This window comes from Cucurbita pepo, chromosome LG07 (assembly GCF_002806865.2).
Source record: "Cucurbita pepo subsp. pepo cultivar mu-cu-16 chromosome LG07, ASM280686v2, whole genome shotgun sequence".
Lineage (NCBI taxonomy): Eukaryota > Viridiplantae > Streptophyta > Magnoliopsida > Cucurbitales > Cucurbitaceae > Cucurbita > Cucurbita pepo.
In genome coordinates this window covers 6036532-6058931 of record NC_036644.1, presented here as the reverse complement: position 1 = coordinate 6058931, position 22400 = coordinate 6036532, and the positions used below count along the sequence as shown (strand labels likewise).

Sequence of the window (22400 nt, the reverse complement as noted above, 5' to 3'; positions counted from 1 at the left end):
GTGGTCGGTATGGTTTGCCCCCATTGTTTGGGGCTGGTGTCGCTCTTCTTTGGGATCCTGCTTCGTTCCCACAGTCCACGAGTCTCTCGGCGCAGGCCATTGCGGCAGCTAGGGTTTGGACCCTGTTCTCATGTATCTTTGTTTTGGCCCACGGTTGTAGACCATTTATAAAGAAGAACACCTTGTCCTTCTCTGCTGTACCCCTGATATCCAGCATCAGGGTTGAGAATTGTCTGACGTAGTCCCGTATGTTTCCAGTGTGTTTCAGGGCTACTATTTTCTCCATTGCTATGTGTCCTGCGTTTTCGGGGAGGAATTGTTCCCTCAACTCTCTCTTGAGGTCCTCCCATGAGTCAATGGTGCACAATCCATCCTCGATGTCTTGCACCTTCGTACGCCACCACAGTTTGGCGTCGTCTACGAGATACATCGCAGCTACAGTCACCTTCTTGTCGTCAGTACAAGCCGTTGTGGCTTTGAAGTACTGTTCGACGTCGAAGATGAAGTTCTCCAACTCTTTGGCGTCCCGATTCCCTTTGAAGGCTCTAGGGTCTGGGAACCTTAGTTTGTTGGATCCTGTACTAGTTTGTCCAGCCGTGACACCTTCCACGGCTTTCATGGTAACTTCAATTCGAGTGCTCATGGCGGACATCCTTTCTTGGAGGTCGTCGACTGTTGATCTGAATTCATCAGCCAATCCATTGAACAAACTCATCATTGTGTTTTGTAGTATGTCGAACTCTTCGCCACGTCCCTCTTTGTGTGCGACAGAGCTATCCGGACTATCAGACGGTTTTGGGCTGCTCGTAGGAGCAACTCTTTCTTCGAGCGAGGTCACTCGAAACAGCAGTTCTGCGATTGGCAACCCATCTAGGCGGTTGCCCATTGCGTCGACTTGGACGACTTTCTCACTCAGTTCGGTCACCCGTGTTTCCAAGAAACGGAGGGTGTCAGGGACTTCTTTGAGGAACAGCATTTCCTCCTCTATTAGCGTAAGCCGATCGGCTTGTGCTTTGGGTGTCGACTTTGTCGTCGACATGATCTCGGTCTGTATGACGTTACGGAGCTAACAAAGCTCTGATACCCCGTGACACAATCGCACTTTCGAAGGCAGCGGACTAGCGATTGTGCGGCACTCACTTTCCAGCGACAAGTGAGTTAAGCCAATTTGTTCTTGCGTCGCCTACGGCCAAGCGACGTACGGTCGAGCCTCTAGCCTCGGTTTTAAAAGAAGGTTTTAGAAAACGAGGAGAGAGCGAGATTTTTGAAAGAGAGATTTTAGAAAGAGACGTTATATAAGCAAGCAAGAGAAAGATAACAACGGCTTAGCATATATAACCTTGGGTAGGGAGAAGTTGACGACTAGTCATATCCCCCTATAGTACATTCTGGGCCATTTTAGTTCTGGCAGGCCTAGACATGATTTTCTTGAGGTGTCATACGCTCAAGAATTACAAAGGGAAAAACACTAGAATGAAAAGACATGACAAGGGTTTGGCTTGTCATGGGCATGCGGCCATGGGCAACAGGCCCTGGACAGGCATGACCGTGACACCCCGCATACATCTCTATGTCTCGTGCAATTTCAAAACCTCTCATTCATTCTCATTATAGTAGAGTTAATTGTCAAGTCAACTTTCTCGACTCAACTTAGATTTAGTTGAGTCGAGAAAGTTGACTTGACTTAATTTAGTCAAGGAAAACTTGAAACTTAGAAATAGGTGATAGGGATAGGGGCAAGGAAAGCTTTCTCGTGTCCCCGCCCTGTAGACATCTCTATGTCTCGTGCAATTTCAAAACCTCTCATCCATTCTCATTATGTTAGAGTCAAGTTTTAAGTCAACTTTCTCGACTCAACTTAGCTTTAGTTGGATCGTGTTGACTATTTTGGATGTTCTATTAACTTGATGAAAATGTAGATATACAATACTCGAAGATACAAACTCGAAGAAAAGAACAAAATACACAACCGAACTAAAAATACAGAAAGAAAACCAGGTGAAGGAAGCAACCAAACACAGATGAAGAGAAATGGAAGAAGAAAACTCCACAAGCAAAGCCATGGCCGCTACCATCAAAGAGGAAACCATAGCCAAAACGCTCCAAACTGAAGAACCAACAATCAAAACTAGAAACTCCACCAAAAAAGGCTATCAAAACGAAACTCTAGCCAACAAAATAATCTCGGTTTCAGCTCCATATTGAACGAGGTCTTCCTCGGTGAAGGGGGAACGAAAGCAGGACGACGAACTCGACTCAGAGAGACTCAAACAAGGTCCTGCCTCTATAACAATGGCTTAGGGAAGAGGGATCATTTGGAGGGACCTCCAATCCAAGTTATCATCAAACAATGAACTAAGACCATCTTCCACACCTTAACATCAGTTAGACAGACACAAAGTGCAGCTTCAAGCAACTTTCAATCTGTAGTAGGAAAGGCAAACATTATTAACAATAATGAAGTAGTTGTGAGATCCCACCTCGATTGGAGAGAGGAACGAAGCATTCTTTATAAGGGTGTGGAAATCTCTCCCTAGCATACGCGTTTTAAAATCTTGAGGAGAAGTCTGAAAGGGAAAGCCCAAAGAGGACAATATCTGCTAGCGGTGGGCTTGGGTTGTTACAAATGATATCAGAGCTATGCACCAGGCGGTGTGCTAGGGAGGACGCTAAGCCCCGAAGGGGGATGGACACCAGACAATGTTCCAGCGAGGACGCTGGTCTCCGAAGGAGGGTGGATTGTGAGATCTCACATCGGTTTGAGAGGGGAACAAAACATTCTTTTAAGGGTGTGGAAATCTCCCCTTAGACGACACGTTTTAAAACCTTGAGGAGAAGCCTAAAAGGAAAAGTTCAAAGAGAACAATATCTGCTAGCGGTGGGCTTGGGCTGTTACAAATGATATCAGAGTCAGACACCGAGCGGTGTGCCAGCAAGGACGCTGAGCCACGAAAGGGGGTGGATACTAGGTAGTGTGCCAGAGAGGAGAACGAAACGAGGATGCTGGGTCCCGAAGGGGGGGTGGATTGTGAGATCCCACATCGATTAGAGAGGAGAACGAAGCATTCTTTATAAAGATGTGGAAACCTCCCCCTAGCAGACGCGTTTTAAAACCGTGAGAAGTTCTAAAACCTCTCCCTAGCAGATGCGTTAAACGAAACATTCTTTACAAGGTTTTTAAAACGCGTCTCCTAGGAATAAGTTTTCACACCCTTATAAAAATGTTTTGTTCTCCTCTCCAACTAGATCTCACAATTCACCCCCCCTTCAGGACCCAGCATCCTCGCTAACACTCGTTCCCCTCTCCAATCAATATGGAATCTCACAATCCACCCCCTTCGGAGCCTAGCATCCTCGTCGGCACTCGTTCCCTCTCCAATCAATATGGAATCTCACAAGTCACCCCTCTTAGGGGCCAGCGTTCTCGATGGCATTCATTCCTCTCTCCAATCAACGTGGAATCTTACAATCCACCCCTTCATAGCCCAGTGTCTTCGTTGACACTCATTCCTCTCTCCAATCAACGTGCGATGTCACACTATATTTTCAAATGCCAATAACTATGGAATGTCAATATATTCCTCCGGAGTATATATTCCAACTATGAACATACATCAACAGGCTACTTTCAGATCAACCAAACAGAATGCTAGTCTAACCCAATACTAAATTTCCATCAATATATGAACAACATTTGTTACATACCTCAACAAGCAAACCCCAATTGAATGTCTTCTTCCTGTTTAGTGTCCACTTGAAAATCTGTCAAAACAAAAACAATATGAACAAACTGCACACAAGCATCAACTATCAAGATATATGAACAAGAAGAACGAGGAATATACCCAAATGAGGATTGGATTCTTTGGAATAGAAATCATTCTTTTCAATAAGAACTTTCAACATTTCATCAGTGAACTTCGGATGATTCGGATCAGTCGGAGATCCATTCTTAGAATCTGAAATTGAATGTTTCGCAAAACAGAAACCACAGCCTTGATTTACACTCGCATCATAAACACTCTTATCCCAAGAATTTGTTCTTGTAATACTAAAAATCGAAGAAGAACAAGAAGAAGAACAAGAAGAGGTCCTCTTAATCCTACACCGAAGAATCTGTTTCTTCGCCTTTCGAAATGGATAGAACATCACCTGTTTCGCTTTTCCAAAGCCTTTTTTACCGATCTCCATTTTTCCATCGTTATCGTCGTCGTCGTCGTCGTCGTCGTCATCATCATCATCGCGCCTGATTTCGGCCGTCGCGATTCTTTTACGAGCCTCGTCGCCATCGCCATTAACGCTACTGCAATCAACAGCTGAGATTTGGTTTTCAATATGTTTTGATTCGAACATATATAAATGCGATTCAGAAATTGAAGAACAGAAACAAAGGGGTGAAATGGGATGGGATTGGATTGAAATGAAATTGTTCGAGTGGAGAAATTTGAAGGAAATTTGTTTGGAAACGATGTGGATCTGTTGGCGAGTGATTGGCAAATTGATTGTGTGATGAACTTTTTGGAAACGGAAGATAACAAATTTGAAACTCTTTTTTCTTGAAACAACTAAATTTGTATTTTAAAATTTTAAGATTTCAATTCTTATATTGTTTTATGGATTTGGAAGAAACTCGTCTTTTCACAACTCTCGATCAATTCTGATCCAGTTAATTCTTGTTTCATGGTTCCATATTTGTTCGGCTAAACAATGGGAAACTTTTCTCTAGTTACATGAATTCAGCTTTAGTTTCACTCGAAAAAAACCATCTTATTCTCGACAATGTTTTTGTCATTTGATTTGATAGTGTTCTGTTAGATAGGAACAGGTTTGGTAAATACCGAGAACTCTTGGATGGAATATTAGAACGGAAAAATCTATTAGATAATGAACTATTGGTTCTAAACTATTTCTCGCGATCGAATCAAGAAATTGAAGTGTTTTTCTTGCATATTCTTGATAAACCAGCGTTTATACATAGCTGTAGGAATATTTGTTCGGGAAGTAAACAACTCATTTGGCATCCCTTCGTCTTTGTGAAGAAATCTTAATGTGAACACACAGAGACAAAAGGCTAATCTTTGAATAGGAGTGGAACGGCAAGATTCCTAATGAATTAGCTTATTCGAAAAAAATCTTGTTCTTTGAAAGATCTATCTCGTGTCTAGTAGTGCACGGTTTCACGCTGCAAAAACTTCAAGTCATTCTCTTGAAGCTCACCCTCTTCCACATAAATGATCGGAAGATTTGTAGGTTTGGACTGAAGAAGTAATGTTACTAGATCATTATCAAATCGACTGCACTCTTTTTCTTTTTGTGAGAATCTCAATAGAGCGTCTTCTCTAACTACATTGCAATACCTTCAACTTTGGCTGAATATTTTATGTCCAAAAAAACAACACACTTCAATCATTTATGATGATCTATCCAAACTAACACAATCTTATCAACAATTGTCTCTTCTTTTACAAAGATCGTAGGATCGCAAAGCTTATCCAAGATATGTTTTTTATTTGCATTTACGCCTCTTGAAAAGAGCCGTTGAATCAAGTTGTACTTTAAATGAAGGAAGTGTGACTCTTTTACCCATAGTTGAGACCCAATCCGAAGATGTTTTAGTTTATGTTCCCACTAATGTAATTTCCATTGTCGATGGAGAAATATATACTTTGAGCACGATCTATTGTCATATATACTTTGAGCATGATCCTTCGTGAGGGTACTCCAAGTGGGGCGTGCTCCACTTCCCTCTTTTTCATGGAACATTATCAAAATCACTCATATCTTACACAACTTAAATCGTCTCAAGCCATTCATCTACCCATCACACTACCTTAACTAGAGTGAATATTTAATAGTAGGCTAGCTTCCTAGTTCCTCCTTCGCGGGCTCGAGACTTCATCATATGGTTTCCAAAATAGAAACATGTTCTAGCCAAACAACGGTCCTCATATTCCTCCCACAAAAGTCGACTTTAGACTCCACATGACTTAAGACCATTTGAAGAAGTTTTTTCCATTAATTCAATGTGACAATCGTATGTATTGTAGATCACGTCTTCTAGGCAACAAAAACGTCCTCTATTAGTGGTCGAACTTTTGATTCTTCTAATATAATGGTAAAATAATCAAAAGGGAAGATGAATCTTAGATATAAAAAATGATCGATAACTATAAAAGCTTCATCAATTAGAATAAACTTTAAGTTGAATCAATTATGAAAGACTTTAATACCATACTGATCATGTTCATATTATTCTCCTCATGTTCCATGGGTTGGAGGAGAACAAAACACCCCCTTTATAAGGGTGTGGAAACTTTTATTATTCTCCTCATGTTCCATGGGTTGGAGGAGAACAAAACACCCCCTTTATAAGGGTGTGGAAACTTTCTCCTAGCTGCACGTTTTAAAGCCTTGAGAATATCTATTAACGGTGGACCTGGATCGTTACAAATGGTATCAGAGCCAGACACCGGACCATGTGAGTAAGGACGCTAGGCCCCAAAACTATTCAAAAGAGGACAATATCTGCTAGCGGTGGACCTAAGAAGAAGTTACAAAACTATTCAAAAGAGAACAACAACAACATAAAAAATAAAAAAAAATAAAAAAACAATAGTAAATAGGTTAATTCCCTTATTAAATGGAATTACACCAATATTCTTCAAATCAAGGTTATTCCCTCCACATATTACAGTATGGTAATTAAAATGAATTTATATTGCATGATTGTGTATCAAATCCTAATTCATAACAAATCAGAATCGTGTATTGTATGTATATACATCACCATGGACTGAAGAAACACGCCATTCTACACAATTTTCTGTTATGCCGCAATGCCAGTGTGCACACATACTCTCTAAAATCTCTATTTGTATTATATCTTTCTTTGCGTCTTAAGTTCCTCACACGATCGTTTTTTTTTTTCCTACCTGTCCGACAATTCTGGTCACCTCGTTTCAGTTTCATTTGCTGCAGGAACTTTCGAGGGGTAGCTCGACATATCCAAGTCGATAAGCGACATATCGTACGGTGTGGATAAAGAGTTAGAGGCATCCATGAGAAGAGATGACTTCATTGCATCGGGATGTGCTGGTTCGAGAACGGTATAGGAATTCTGAGGGATTGTGGAAAGTGGAATGTCCTCTACCTTGTTTGCAAACATGTGTTTGTTTCTTCTAACAGTGTCCATTTCGGGGCCGGTAGGCACGAAGGTGCGTGATCGGTACTTCCTCGTTCCTTCGTCACCGTCACTATGGTTGTAAAGAACGTAATCGTGATAAGTTGGTGCAAACTGCAAGAGAAAAGTGGTGAGGGCAATGAAGAATCCAGCAAAGAGATGCAAAACAATCTCAAACTTGAAAACTATATCAAAAAAAGCTCACTTGGTGGACTGTATCGTGGTAAAAGTCATTCAATTTTAAGGCATGTGCAAGACTTCCGGTGAAACCACGCGAACCACCAATGTTAGCTCCTGCATATTCTTTGTATGGGAATGCATAAAGATGGCCCAAAGCGGCTATAAGCATCTCAATGCATATGAGGAAATCTTGAAATTGAGCAGCCTCCTCTGCATTCTTGATCCATTGAGTTTTTGCAGCAAGAAAAACAAGGACGCCCTAAACCAAATTACATAGGGAAGAAATTATATTATAGAATCAGTTGCTGTTCATTCTACATGCTTCAGGTTGTGACAACAAAATATGAACTAAAAAGACATTTTGATGATCGCCTACTAGTTGTTTTTGTCTATAAATTAAGCTATAATTTGAGAAACAAGTACATTAACCAGGATGTTTTTTTAACGAAAACCGAAAATGAAAGAATATAAGGTCATACAAAGAACAACTCCACAAGACAAACTACAAAAAAGACCTCCAATCAAGTAAAATTAGATCCAACAAGTAATTATAACAAAGTTTTACCACAAAAGTCGAGAGAAACATAGAATCTACCTAGGTATCAAACGTTGCTAGAAAATCTGTAACAGCCGAAGCACACCGCTAGCAGATATTGTCCTATTTCGGCTTTCTCTTTCGGGCTTCCCCTCAAGGTTTTTAAAACACGTCTGCTAGGGAGAGGTTTCCACACCCTTATAAAGGGTGTTTCGTTCTCCTCCCTAATCGATGAGAGATCTCACAAAATCTCTTAAGCCGTCTAAAAATTAAATAGTTCCTCTATCCCAAGGACCCCACAAAACGCACACACTCCAGCCTACTGAATAATACTGGGTAACCGCTCAATGTTTGAGTGGTTGTAATGAAGATTAGCATCACATTTTATCTGAAGTCTAACCTGCGTTCATTCCATAAGTTTTCTAAAACTAAATTGTAAAACACTTTATTTCCCATGGTAGATTACACTCACATTTCAAAGCCACCATATTTAACCTTCCTTTGAATATGTTGAAAGAATAAACACAACGCCACACACACACTACACACACTATCGAAGGAAACATCCATGTAGAGAAGCAAGTGATTTGAAAAAGAAAAAGAACCTAAAGATCACTCACCTGCCAGTAAGTCAAGAAGACAACAGACTTAATGATGATGAACTTCGGGACCGGGTTAAATGGTTGAAGTAAGTCTTTGCATGCCACATAAAACAATGCTAATGAATAAAGAGCCATTGTGTATGACATAGTATAGATGATGGTAAGATAAAGGTATGATTGTTTTGGATTGAAATTTCCATCCTCATACTTCCCTTTTGCATATAAAATAAGTGTAACAGCAACTAGTATAGGCTTCAGAATGACAAATTGCAAACAGCCTTGCTTGCACCTCCGTATAAAACGCCTGTATAGAAAGCAACCTGTAAGGTTATCTGATGAAGTTTCAGATTGATACTTTTGTTTTCCTGATAAGTGAGGAAAGATATAATGCCCAATAACTAGATATTAGATAAAGGGTTATCCTGGTTAGGTTTTAGAGGAAATTACTACTAAAGATCACAAACATTGAGAAGCTTACTTAAATATTCTGTACTATTTGAAATAGATTATAATTACAAATAATTAAAAGCCCTCTGCAAATGGAGAGCAGAAAGCAATTAACAATACAAAGAAAGCTCAGCAAACTAGGTTCATTTCTCCAAATGAAAGCATGAAGGAGAAGCAATAGCATGAACGGCACCTTGCCTTAGGTAGGCATGGTGCCCTTGTGAAGCGCACTTATGCTACTAATGTGTAGACATGAGGCAACAGATTCGGGCACTTCTGTTAGTCTCCTTACCCAACCTACTCAACTGAACCTCATTCATGAAATGTCTAGTTTGTTCTCTCTCTCTCATCAAAGCATGCAACAACTAAGTAAGGTCTCTCTATTTCTCTCTGTAGTCCCTCCAACCCTCCCTTTCTATCTATCCCTTCGTTTCTTTCTCAATCTCTCTTCCTCTCACTCTCCAACAATTCTCCCTCTGCCCTTCTATCCATTGGATGCTCTATTAGTCATCTCTCCATCTCACTCCCTCTCTGTTCCTCTCATAAGCTCTCTCTCTGCCTCTCTATCTCACTTTTTTCTGCCTCTCTCTGACTCGTTTCACTCTTTGCCCCTCTGCCCTCCACGGTCTCTATCTATCTCTTCCACTATTTTAAACCTCAATTTCACTCTCTCATACTCGCTTGGAACACATTCTAAGATGATGGTTTTCGTTGCACATTGTTAACTGCTCAGAGGTGCTAAAAGCTATTTGTGTAAAAATTCAAGAATTTCTTGAGGTTTGACCATCTTGAATTCAAAGGGTGAGCCATGTAATATTAATAATTCATTCTTCTCACTCTCTCTATATCTATTAGTAGTCTATAATAATCGAACAATGCTGATTTGATTGATTATTTTTGTCATATATGTCGATAAAAAGGGTCCAAAAGAGATCCAACATGGTGTTCAGTGATTATGAATATGTCATTCCTAGCAAAATATCTTAGAAAGATGTGGACTATGGAAAGGTTATCCACATATTTGAGGAAAACGATACTTTTTTTCATATCCACAGGTGTCTAAACCAACTTTCACACATCTCAACTAATCTCAGCGACCATGCCAAAGAAACTTGTAGGAATTTAAATCCTATGTACGCAACCATCTTTGGTTTCAACTCATTCCCTATAAGTCCATTTACTTCTTCACTAGCCCCAATGATTACTTGGTCAATGCATGATGGCTGCAGAAAGGCGCTACATTTACAGAGTAAATGTTTTCAATAAACGATTGGAGATTAGTAGGTATTGAATATGACAAGATACTTCACAGATCAAAAGGAGTTTATTTTAGACTTGCTAAAACTCAACTTGCTGTTGCTCGTAAGGTTGTCTAACATGATTGAAAGAACAACTAGGGAAAGACGCTTACTTTAGATGAATAGAAGAATAGCAAGCACATCCAGGTAACAAGAAACACACAGTTCAAAGTGTGTAGATGCCTACTTTCTCGACTAAATTGTGTCCGCTCTCAAGGTTTTGAGCCCCTAGTTTGAGAGATCTAGGTGGATCACAAGAAAAAGTCTCCTAAGAGATTTATCAATGTGGCTATGGATCTAGAACTGAGAAAGCAATAACTGATTCTTTTGGTGAAAATGGAGGAAAGTATAGAGATATTTTCAAAATCATTAGTTGGAGATCAGAAATTCAATTGAACTAACTTTTGAATGTAGTTGGGTATTATTGAAACCAGAAATTATTTATTCAAATCCAAACATTCAGCAAGATAATCAAAAGATTAATGGGTGTCATAAAAAACCCATGGCTACTAGACAAGGAATTAATAGAAATGGGGAATATTACCTTCATCTTTTCTTAATTTGCCCTTTGGCTGATGCTTTGCCCTATACTGATTGTTTTTTAAGTCAAACTTAAATTAAATATATTGATTTTATTTTATTTTTTTATATATAACTGTGTTTATTTTTAAACTATATGGAGAATGAATAAAGCAACGAACCAAAGATATCTTTTCAAACAGTTTCCAGAATGAAAACAACTCTAGACAGTCAAAAGATGTTAATCTACAAAACAATAATTATGAACTTTGAGATAAATATATACTGGAGCAACCTTTAACATCATTTTACGTTCTTCATATAAACAACTTCTCATCCATAATATTTGCCTAAATATGGGCTAGTTTCTTACTGCTCCAAATAGCCCAGCAAAAACTTCATAGTTACATAAGATGGAACAATACCCAGAACATTTCCACCAAAAGATAAACAATATCCTGCGAATTTGCAAAATGCCTAATATTATACCTACATATGACTTAAATGTCTTAACTCCTGGAGTCTAGAGATGGAACAATACCTTGAGCATTTCTGAGAAATTCAACGCTTGGGTCCTTTTGTTCTTGGAGAACCTGATATTCTCTTCTNTTTTTTTTTTTTTTTTTTTTTTTTTTTTTTTTTTTTTTTTTTTTTTTTTTTTTTTTTTTGCTGTGTTTTTAGTTTGGCTGGGTTTTTGTTCTTCTCTCCAAATGGAGTTCATATCCTTGAGCATTTTATTTATTTTCATCAATTCCACAAAACACTACAGTTCTCAAAAGATCATAAAAAATCCTTTGATATATATATCTCAAAAACTTGTACTCTAATTATTTTTAATTTAATTTATTACATTAACCAAACGAGGTTACAGAATGAGGGAGAAAAAACTCATCTCTAATAATGGAGGACTGCGAAGAAAATCTTCTATGGGTATATAACTCGCACAATACCTGGAAAGAAAAGAATAATATCCCAAAGAATACAGAGAGATCTTTATTCACTCTTAAAAAACTTGTTTCTCTCCCTAAATTGTCCAGAACTCCAACGATGTTCGAAGAATTGAGATGCAAGAGAAAGGATGATTTGAGGATCTCTCTCCCTCCCTCTTTTTTNTTTTTTTTTTTTTTTTTTTTTTTTTTTTTTTTTTTTTTTTTTTTTTTTTCATTTCACAAGAGAAGGGACGATAAACCAAGTAGGGAATGACTTGAGTATTAAGAAATCCAGTGCGCAAATCCCCCTTTAAGAAAAAAATTTACCTTCTATGGGAAGAGGAAACGCCATTTTTGTAACAAAGAAAAAGCATTTTGATAAATCACAGAGAGATTTATAAGTACGATTTGTTGTAACAAGCCAAATCCAAAAGTCCACTCATGAGTTTAGGAGATCCATAGAAAAAGCATTTTGTAGTAGCAAGAGAATTCATAAGGGAGATCCAATACTGGAAACATATGAAAAGCTTAGGAAATAGTAGGGGGGGAATCATTGCGAAAAGAGTAGGATTTGTTGAAAACATATTTAACAGAAAATCCTAATACAAGTAGCTAAGTGGAGCACAGTGTTTTAAATTACATTAAAATAGGCATCTCTCTGCCGCCTCCTTTTCATGGACACTCTTCGTTAAAAGGCACTAATGCCATGAAAGAAAATGAAGCATGCATTAACTATGCCTACATGTACGGTGTACATCTATTATATTCAAGTGAGTTAACATAATTCAATGTTGACTAGTATATGCTGCCATTAATAACTCAATCATTACATCAATCCAAAAAAATTGAATTTTGCAAACTTACCCATCTAGTTGTACAGGAGGAAGACAACACGTCATCAAGCCCCATGATGGCTTCAGTACACGACCACTTAAACTTATTACAACAGCTCCAGGACCACCAACCCATGCCAGACACAATGACAGAAAATTATAAATGACCCAAGCTTCATAGCTAAAAAAAATCAAAACTAATGATTAGATATTTGATCCATAACCATAACCGAAAGGACAATGATACGAAATTGTTTTTACTGTTTAAATGAAGGCATGAGAACTGAAATGACCGCATTCATTCTTATTAAATTTGTTTACTTGCATATAACTTCTCTACACATAAACTTTTGGGAGAAAGGAGCATTCAAGAAGCATGTTTTAGATGGCCATTAAAGAAATCCAACAATACAAGAAAAAGGAATGACCAAGAAGCTGTTAAATACATGATTCGATCGTGAAGAAAAAAAAAGTAGAAACAGACAAACTTCAAAATTCCATAAAGAATTGATTAAGCAAGGACTACTTACACTTCTCGAATTGAATTAAAATAGATTGAACTCGAAGGTATAACAAGAGACAAGAAGGACATCAGTGCATATACCTGTGATGCAAGGGTGCAATTTTAGGATTTACTAATAACATAATGCAAAAAGGAAGACAAACAAGAAAAAGAAAGAAAGAAAGAATAAACACAAAGGTTTTACAACGAAAGTACATATAAAGAAGCAAAAACGTAAATGTAAAAAGTTTGGAGGAAAGATGGTGTGAAAAGGAAAGATGAACAAGTAGCAAATTACGCAAACAAAAGTGGTAGTTAGTTAGAAGTATTTTTGTTGTCCCAGTTTAACCACTTGTAATCTTAGAACACAATGTATAAATGGTTTTCAACGCTCCATTCTTTAAAGTAAGTCCCAACTTCTTCACCAAGGGTTTAATAGAGCAACTTCATCCCAACCCTTTACAAACTTACGATGCCTTTTGAGAAAAGTCCAAATGACCCATGGCAAGTTTCAAGCAGCTATTTTGAGCTCCAACACCTCTTTTGGCATGTAGTAATCCAGGAAAACTTATTGCAGGGGTAGCAGGGGTTGATAGATTCCCCAAAAAAGGGATCAAAGTTTAGATGGGAGGGGGACAAGAAATCAACCCAATCCTACAACCAAGGCCTTGTAAACACACCCTCCAACTGGTGTTTAGAAGGAAATAAGATAAGTAACAAAAATCTATGTGAAAAGCACTCTATTTTGAGGCAATGAACTATTTATTTCCATAAAAAGGAAGTCTTCCCTTCTTAAATTTCAAATTATTTTCTACCGATTCCCTCCCAAAGATACCCTAAACCCTAAATTTCAAATTATTTTCTATCGAAATATTTTCCATGCAAGTTTTGCATGGGAAAGTCAAGTTTGGATCGCATTGAAAGATGCTCTTCGTGTTTCGATCCTCAGTGGTGCATTTGTGTGTATAGGAGATTCTGAGGATATTGATGATTTATTGTAGAGTTGCCAATCTGTTCACTTGATTTGGAAAAGTTTTAGGACACCTTTGGGATTCCGTTTGTTCGTAATAGGGATTGAAGATCCAACAGATATCGTGTTGTTCCCTCCCTTTAAGGATAAATGGAAAGTTCTTTGACAGGCTTTTTTTCTTTCTGAGATCGCCATGGGGAAAGAAATAGCAGAATCTTTAAGGGTTGATCGATCTTGAGATGTTCTTTGGGAAAATACCAGATTTAATACCTTCTTGTGAGTGGTGACCTCTTTTGGATTGGAGACCCTTTTACAGGATTGGGTTGTCTTTTTTAATGCTCTTGTATATCCTTTCATGTTTCTCACTGAAAATTTGGTTTCTAATCCCAAAAAAATCTTTTGATTCACAAAAAGTGACGAAAAGGCTTTGGCAGCATTTCAACATAAAACTCTAACTTTATGGGGGAGCACTAAAAACATTGAATATCATTTAAGAGTTGGGTCCACCAAAACATACACAAACGGATGGTGAATAAACAAGTTGTGATGTCCTCACCACCTATCTTGCATTTGAAACACTTATAGAAGAAAGGGCCATCGAGGTTTCCACTTGTTAATCCAGTATATTAATTCTCAAGGAACTAGGAATGAAGGGAAATTTTTTACTTGTGGGTTTTTCCTTTCCAAATCAGATAAGAGTGCTTCTTTTGAGAATTGAGGATTGTTGATAAGATATAAGGAAAGGAATTTACAAGAGTGCTCCTGAGATATCTAAGCTACAAAACATCTCACTGACTTTTGAAGCAACATCAGCTAATCATTCAAAACAAAACCAATTCTTATGTTCATTTCCGCAACAAATAACCTTCTTTACAGATTGCACATTCTACTGATCCTAACTCTTGTTTGGAGTTAGAAGGAAAGCTCCTGAGCTTTCTAAGTTACAAAAACATCTCACTGAATTTTTACGCAACATCACCTAATAATTCAGAACAAAACCAACTCTTTTATTCCTTTCAACATCAAACAATTTTCTTTGAATCTTGCAGATTCTATTGATCTTTAACTTTTGTTTGAAGTTAAAGGTAAGAGTTTTAGGAACTGTGAAGGCGTCCCCAAGGAAGAAGTCTGGCGAGATGGTATCATCAGAACACAATAAGTTCAGTAACATTGTAGGTTGCAGTACCCATGGATGAAAATCTTTTCTTATAGAAAATAAAATAATAAGTTTTCAGTAAATGGGTGATAATCCTAAACAGAAAAAAAGAAAACCAATCTTGTATAAAGAATACGACTAGAGATTGAACTCCTTTCTCCCTACTTAGGTTTGCTTTTGGGTGATAATCCTAAACAAGTTCCTTCCGGAATCCAATGATGATCAGTGATTTAGAAAGATGGTTCTTCTTAGGAGACGTCTTTCTTCAAAAGAAAAAGATTCACCCTTATTTAGACCATTTTGAGTGTTATCCCTCTCTATTTCCTTCCCATTTTTTAAACTCTCCTAATGTATGCCAATCTAAGATGAAGAAGAAACTCATGCTTGTAGTGACACATTTGGCTGGATAAAAACAAATGGCCATGTCAAGGGAAGGAAAAAGTGTGGGACGATGTTCGTTCTGATGCTCATTCCAATACATTCCTCGAGATTTTTGGCTGCAACTTGTTTCCTTTCTGTAATTTTCTCTCACTTTAGGCTGTGGTTCCCCCTATATTGCCATGGTTTTTGGTGTAGCTTTTATTGTAATTCTTGCATTTTCCTTGATGAATGTAATGTCATTATCAATAATAACAAAAAAAAGAATGCTGACTTCAATAATCATTTCTTATCGCTAAAAAAATTGCTATTGTCAGTACAACAACCATTTGAAATTAGATCCATGATTTCTCTTTATAATTAAGTGCCATAGAGATTCTTCTTCTCTGGAAATCTCAACATGAAAAGAGCATCATTTTCTTTTCAAATATTTCCAATGCCTGGACATCCTTCAACCAGGGTCAAAGAGACTTAATCCTCAGCGAAATTGTATCCTCTTTCACTTTTCGAACCTTCCCAATTGAAATTTCTCTGGAATTTCTACAAGATTTATGCTGCTTATATGGAATGTGGTAAGAAAGAAAGTACGTAAGAATGGTGGCTAAAACATCTAGAGAGAAGAGCTATATAAACTGCCCCCCGACACTTGAAACTTTTACTCGACTTTCTCTATGTCAAAAGTTAGACTCTCGCAATTTTCCAACAAGATGCAACTTGAGGCTTCCTCCTCGAAGCAATAATATACAAAGTCCAAGAATTCATACAAGGTAACACAACAAGAAAACAGAACAAAGATGAACACATACATATAAATTGTCATTAAATCATCAAGCTCGAAACATGCATATCATCTAGGATATAAAGGAACATAATGTGGTGCATAAATCAGAGATACGTGGTGTTCAACCATGAACATGGCAATAAGGAAGCCTTCTAACGAACCCACAACCAAACAAAGCCAAAGGATCTTTTCTGAACTAAAAATGAAACGTGGGGAAGGAAAACTAACCGGGACCATAAAGATGATTCGCACGATATATCTCTGATAAGTAGGTTCCGTATAGTTCAAAAGATGCCGGTAAATATGAAGGACCGCCAGAGCAATGGCTCCAACCGTGCAAAAAAACGCAATAATACTGTAGTAGATTTGAACCGCATCCACCATACTGCAAAATGAACACCAAGGTGTATGCGGAAATTATCAACAGGATCAAAATTCAAGTAATGTATGTGAGGAAGATAATTTACCAACAACAAGACACATCAAACAGGAAAAAAAAATAGAAAAATTAAAATAAAAAAGGAAATCTCCCCTTGCCTGTTGCTGCTTCAGAAGCCTGATCTCGAAAACAAGGAGAAGATTGACAGAAACCCTAGTCTGCCACCAAATGCACAATTAACTGGAGGCAGACCCCAAAAAGAAATCGTCAAACGACTTCGGCAGCTGAAGGTTCAGTTCATTCCGCATGGCATTGAAAAAACTAACAGAATCCAAAAACGAATAGAATGAGAACTCGTACGAAACGCCATAATTGAAATTTTTCAGAGATTAAGAAATCGATAGAGAATCATCACCTTTGGTGAAGATTGAGGAGTAATAATATATAGTAGGCGGATCTGGGGGTGGAAGTGAATTGGAAAAGGAAACAAGAAATCGTTGGAATTGAAACGAACAAGATGAAAGCTGAACTGGAGACGAACAATAGCGGCTTAGAGTCTCGCGGAAGAACAACGGAGAACCTTCGCAAATTCAAAAGTAAAAATAAAATGTTAAATTTTAGAAATGTTCTTAATTATGGATTTTGTTTTAGTAATACCAAAATTAATTTGAAAATATCATGTTGTTATGTTTGTTTATTATGTCTGTGTTGATGAATATGACATGTTATGAAAGTATTATATCATATTGTATACTACCTTATGAAATACATGGAATGATTATGTTCCATATGAAATGAACGAAGATATGTATTAAACTATGGGTATTATGGAGACTTCATGCATATTGTATGTTCACGTGCATTTGGATAATTCCCTGCTATGATTCGTACGGACACGTACCTTACGACATTTATGTTCGTCATAATGTTATGATACGGTATTGTATACACCACAATATTATGCGCGCTCACTTCCCTCTAACAGGGTGGGTGTATGTTTGTAACGACCGACCCCTACTGTGTACCAACAGGGTGGGTGTATGTTTGTAACGACCGACCCAGATCCACCGCTAGTAGATATTGTCCTAACGACCGACCCAGATCCACCGCTAGCAGATATTGTCCTAACGACCGACCCAGATCCACCGCTAGCGGATATTGTCCTCTTTGGACTTTTTCTTTCAGGGTGGGTGTATGTTTGTAACGACCGACCCAGATCCACCGCTAGCAGATATTGTCCTCTTTGGGCTTTTTCTTTCGGGCTTCCCCAAGGTTTTAAAACACGTCTGTTAGGAGAAGGTTTTCACACCTTATAAAGGGTGATTTATTCTCCTCCCCAACCAATGTGGGACATCACAATCCACCCCCTTCGGGGCTCAGCGTCCTCGTAAGGTTTTCACACCCTTGTAAATGGTGATTTATTCTCCTCCCCAACCAATGTGAGACATCACAATCCACCCCCCTTCGAGGCCAGTGTCCTCGTAAGGTTTTCACACCCTTATAAAGGGTGATTTGTTCTCCTCCCCAACCAATGTGAGACATCACAATCCACCCCCTTCGGAGCCCAGTCCTTATTGGCACACCACCTCGTGTCTACCCCCCTTCGGGGAAAAGCGAGAAGGCTGGCACATCGTCCGGTGTCTGGCTCTGATACGATTTGTAACGACCCAGATCCACGCAAATATTGTCCTCTTTGGGTTTTTTCTTTCGAGCTTCCCCTCAAGACTTTAAAACACGTATGCTAGGGGAAGGTTTCCACACCCTTTATAAAGGGTGATTTGTTCTCCTACTCAACCAATGTGAGACATCACAATGTTAGTTGAAGGTCATGTCCAGTGGGTACCTATACTCTAATGACCCAAAAATAAAATAATGTGTTTAGGTAGGTAGGTTTTTTGGGTTGAAATTAATAATAATAATTATTATTATTATTATTATGATAATTATGAAATAAGAAAATAAATGAATTAGTTAAATAAAAAAAATATAAAAAAGAAGAGAGCAGCAACTATCATGGAGAAAGGAGGAAGGGACAGGTGGACTAAAGGGGAAAAAGAGAGGCAGATGGAGGCGCGTGGGGTGATGAAGGGTGGTAGAGAGGGTTGTGGGAGCAGAGTTAAAATTTGTGAATCTTTCGGAAATACCCATGGTTTGGTGATTTTCTTGTCGTGGCGCAAGCTTGAGATTAGAGGAACGCTTGTGGAAACTATCAGCGTTGGAAGCTCAAGGGATAAGCCATATTAGGCGTTTATTCAAAGGTAAGAAAATTCATTTGACCGAATCTTTAAATTCCGATATCTTGGTCTATACTGAGTAATAAGTTATGAAATAGTGCTTGTTAGAATGGTAATAAGGAGATCTATAAAGTTGTAGTGGAAGTCGGGACGAAATACGGGCTGTAGAGGTGGAATATGGCTTCGGGATATAATAGGCATTAATGGAAAAGCTAGGAAAAAACTGCAGAAATGTGAGGTTGAAAACGAGCGCGTGAGAGACACGCGAGGCGTGTGGGAGTCCGTGAGTGAGAGCGCGACTATGCGCAGATCAGGCGCGTGAGAAAACCACCCCCGAACTTGTGTTGGCGCGTGTGAAGCTATTTTGGCTCCCAGTTTGTTCCGTTCGACTCCTTTTGACCTTTTCTATCAAGATTGGTCTATACTTATCCTAAAAATTGTAAAATATAGGTCTAATGGGAAGGAATTGTGTTGAAATACCCTATTAAACGTACATCCAAGGGAAAAGGAGTTCGAAATCAGGTAAGTAGCATATCAATTCTTGAACTAGTTCTTAACTTGTTTCACAACATGTGAGTATGTTGTTTACCTGGTTAAGAGCTTAGTATGTTAAGATGAGCTTTGATGATATTGAATGTTTATTGTATATTGTGACTGCTTGCTTGTGATATAAGCATGATATAAATGATTGCCAGAATGTTCTGTGTGTTGAACATGATAAATGTATGAAAGCATGCAGTAAATGTGAGTATGTTATGCATGTTAATGGAAAGGTTATGACTCTAGCATGAGTATTCCTGACCGTTGGTGTATGAGATAAACAAGCCGCCAGAGAAATTAGTAGACGGGTCGTATTTGATTGAGAGCGAGTCTTACATACGAGTCCGCAAATTCTAAATAAGCATATCAAGAGAGAGTCAGTAACCTAAGCTGGAGGTAGTTGAGATACCTCGGTAATGAACAGATGACCCTAGTAAGAGAAACTAGGAGTCAATGACGAGTAAAACTTAAAAACACCTCGAAAGATTAGTTATGAATTCATGAAAGATAAAGTTGGCTACTTACGGAATTACTCATCAAAATTATTTAACTTTTATTTCCAAATTTAGTTGATGCAGGCCAACCGAGGACGAGGACGAGACCAGCGGGCTAGAGACTAATGGGAATCCATGTCTGTGTCTGTTTTGTGTACTTATGCTTTCGCGGTCAAGAATTTATTGTTTTAAGTTTTAAATAGTACTGGTTTTAAATGTTTTACGGGATGTTTTTGGAAATATTTTAGAATTTATGATGGGTTGTCGGAGTTTATTATCGATGTCAATGGTAGCTCCTGTGAATCGCGTTGACGATGAGCGGGTGTTACATATACGAGCTCGCCAGAGGGTTCATGTGTGTGTACATGAGTCGTGTGTTGAGAAGTACTACACATCCAATCCTACCCAGGCTGGAAGTTGAGACCAAGACCATGAAGTGATGCTTTATGACATGTCCCAAACATGATTGTATGTGATTGCATTTTCTTACTGAATATTTCTTAAAATACTCCAGACATGTGTTACTCTTTCCTTTAAGATAAAGGTAAAATGATATGAACCAAATGACATCAATCATAAAATATACTTCGATGAAGATGTGACGAAAAAATTGTTGAAATTATCAAAAGATATTTCAATTCATGTCACATTGAGGAAGAATGGAGTTTCATTGTTATAAATTTTGGGTGGATCATAATTTAGAGTTATAGTGTTTTTTTTTAATGTATTTTAAAACTTATTTACACCGTGGATAATTACGGTCATAAAGTACACATAATGGTTAATTATAGTCATAAAGTACGAATGTTAGAAACTCTTGAAATGACTCGGTTTTATGTTTACTACGGTAAGGAGACTTGGAAAATGTAGTAAAAGAAACATTTGTGCTCCCTTTAGCCAATGGCTAAGTTTATTTGCAATTTTACCGTTTAGGTTGCATGTAGAATCATTCAAGCTTGACATGATCAATTTTGCTTATAGAGGGATTCAAATCTCAAACGAGTGTTCTTGCTTTGACTATTTAATCAACAAGGTAATCTAAATTTTACTTTCCCGTGTAGTGATTCTTTATCATTAGGGTTAAATTTAGATTGCATGGTTAGAATCACTGAAGTTATACATGATCGATCTTGCTTGTGGAGTGATTCGAATCTCAAACAAGTGTTCTTGCCTTGAGATATTCGATCAACAAGGTAATCCAAATCTTACTCCTCTTGTAGTGATTTCATATCACAAGGCACCTCAGATGTGACGTCGCAATGCTGGCCATGAGACCGAAGATAGAGTAGAAGCATTCATGTTATTTGTAGCCCTTAGGTTAGGTCAGGGTATTTTTTATTTTACTTTATTTTATATACGTTTCAACCGTAATTGTTTTAATGATTTTGCTATGAACATTTAAGTTTTTGACATTTTTTTTAAGCATTTCGTAATTAAGTGAGGCATATAATAGGGACTTTATTATTATTTTAAAATATTTTACACTGAGCCGGGTGGAGCAAACGATAGGGGAATCGACTTAGCTGAGAGCTAGAGACGGCCTGACACGTGTTGGATGAAAGTCTCACATCTGCTAATTTAAGGAATGATCATGGGTTTATAATCAAGGAATACTCTCCTCATTGGTGTGAGGCCTTTTGGGGAAACTCAAGGCAAAGTCATGACATGCTCAAAGTGCACAATATCATACCATTGTGGAGAGTCGCAAGGCGAGATGGGCTGCGATGTTGGACGAGAGTTATCAGCGGCAAACGTGGAGACAGGCAGGATGCGACGACGATCACGCGTCTGGTTGGAATGAACGCGTGGATTTCGAGTCTCCAAGGTTCGGAATAGAGCCTATGTTTCAGTTTTCCTCCAACCGAAGCTCAAATTCGAAATTTGCTTCAATTTATGAACCTAAGGTTTAAACTCGAGGGGGGATTTTCTTTTTCACTAGATTTCTTCTCTTTTTTTCTTGCCTTATGGATTGTATCTTCAAATTCAACCGTTGGATTTTTACCAAATTTGAGCATGTTCTAGAGAAGACACACGTCATCACATCCATTAACCATAATTCAAATTGACGGTCGGTAGCTCACTGATCGGAGATGATATTTTCGATAAGAAATTTAGAAAACTCAATCTTCAAATCATGACAATCCTTGAAGTTTCAACATCGGTTTAAGCTCCCTATAAAGTCTAAAGTTGGGGCATTAGTATGGAACAAGAATTGAGTAGGGCTAATCGTGGGTTATAGCCATTTAATTTTTGGGTTCATACAGCTTCCAAACAAGATTACCCACAAGTTTTATGAAGAAACCGAGCGCTAAAAGAACCTAGAACTTATTCCCCCAATAGTGGCCATCATTGAAGAAGTTCAAAGTAAGCTTGAAATTTCAATCCAATCCTACAAGCCAATTCGTCGAGTGAGACCAATCCCAATCAGTTTCTGCACATTCAA

At 38.1% G+C, this 22400-nt stretch overlaps 2 protein-coding genes across 4 annotated transcripts; both read right to left on the bottom strand.

Annotated features, from left to right (window-relative positions):
• Positions 1 to 1783: 1783 nt before the first annotated feature.
• On the bottom strand, positions 1784 to 4631 carry LOC111798795. Of its 3 annotated transcripts, XR_002815736.1 has the most exons (4): positions 4153 to 4625; positions 3846 to 3959; positions 3706 to 3762; positions 1784 to 2424 (listed from the first exon to the last, which is right to left on the bottom strand). XR_002815736.1 is itself a non-coding variant. In XM_023682129.1 (3 exons), the coding sequence occupies exons 1-2, from the start codon at positions 4351 to 4353 to the stop codon at positions 3707 to 3709; spliced, it is 564 nt and encodes a 187-aa protein (XP_023537897.1). In that variant the 5' UTR covers positions 4354 to 4630; the 3' UTR covers positions 1784 to 2424; position 3706. The 3 variants fall into 3 exon arrangements, 2 of the variants coding, with proteins under 2 accessions (XP_023537897.1, XP_023537898.1); XM_023682129.1 differs by having other exon boundaries at positions 3846 to 4630; XM_023682130.1 differs by lacking the exon at positions 1784 to 2424 and adding an exon at positions 3407 to 3538 and having other exon boundaries at positions 3846 to 4631.
• A 1982-nt stretch (positions 4632 to 6613) lies between these two features.
• On the bottom strand, positions 6614 to 17306 carry LOC111798699 (transmembrane protein 184B-like). The gene is made up of 8 exons (XM_023682004.1): positions 17105 to 17306; positions 16848 to 17010; positions 16539 to 16695; positions 13054 to 13127; positions 12555 to 12704; positions 8516 to 8801; positions 7386 to 7619; positions 6614 to 7294 (listed from the first exon to the last, which is right to left on the bottom strand). Exons 3-8 carry the CDS (start codon positions 16692 to 16694, stop codon positions 6950 to 6952), a joined length of 1245 nt encoding a protein of 414 aa, XP_023537772.1. The 5' UTR covers position 16695; positions 16848 to 17010; positions 17105 to 17306; the 3' UTR covers positions 6614 to 6949.
• Positions 17307 to 22400: the final 5094 nt, after the last annotated feature.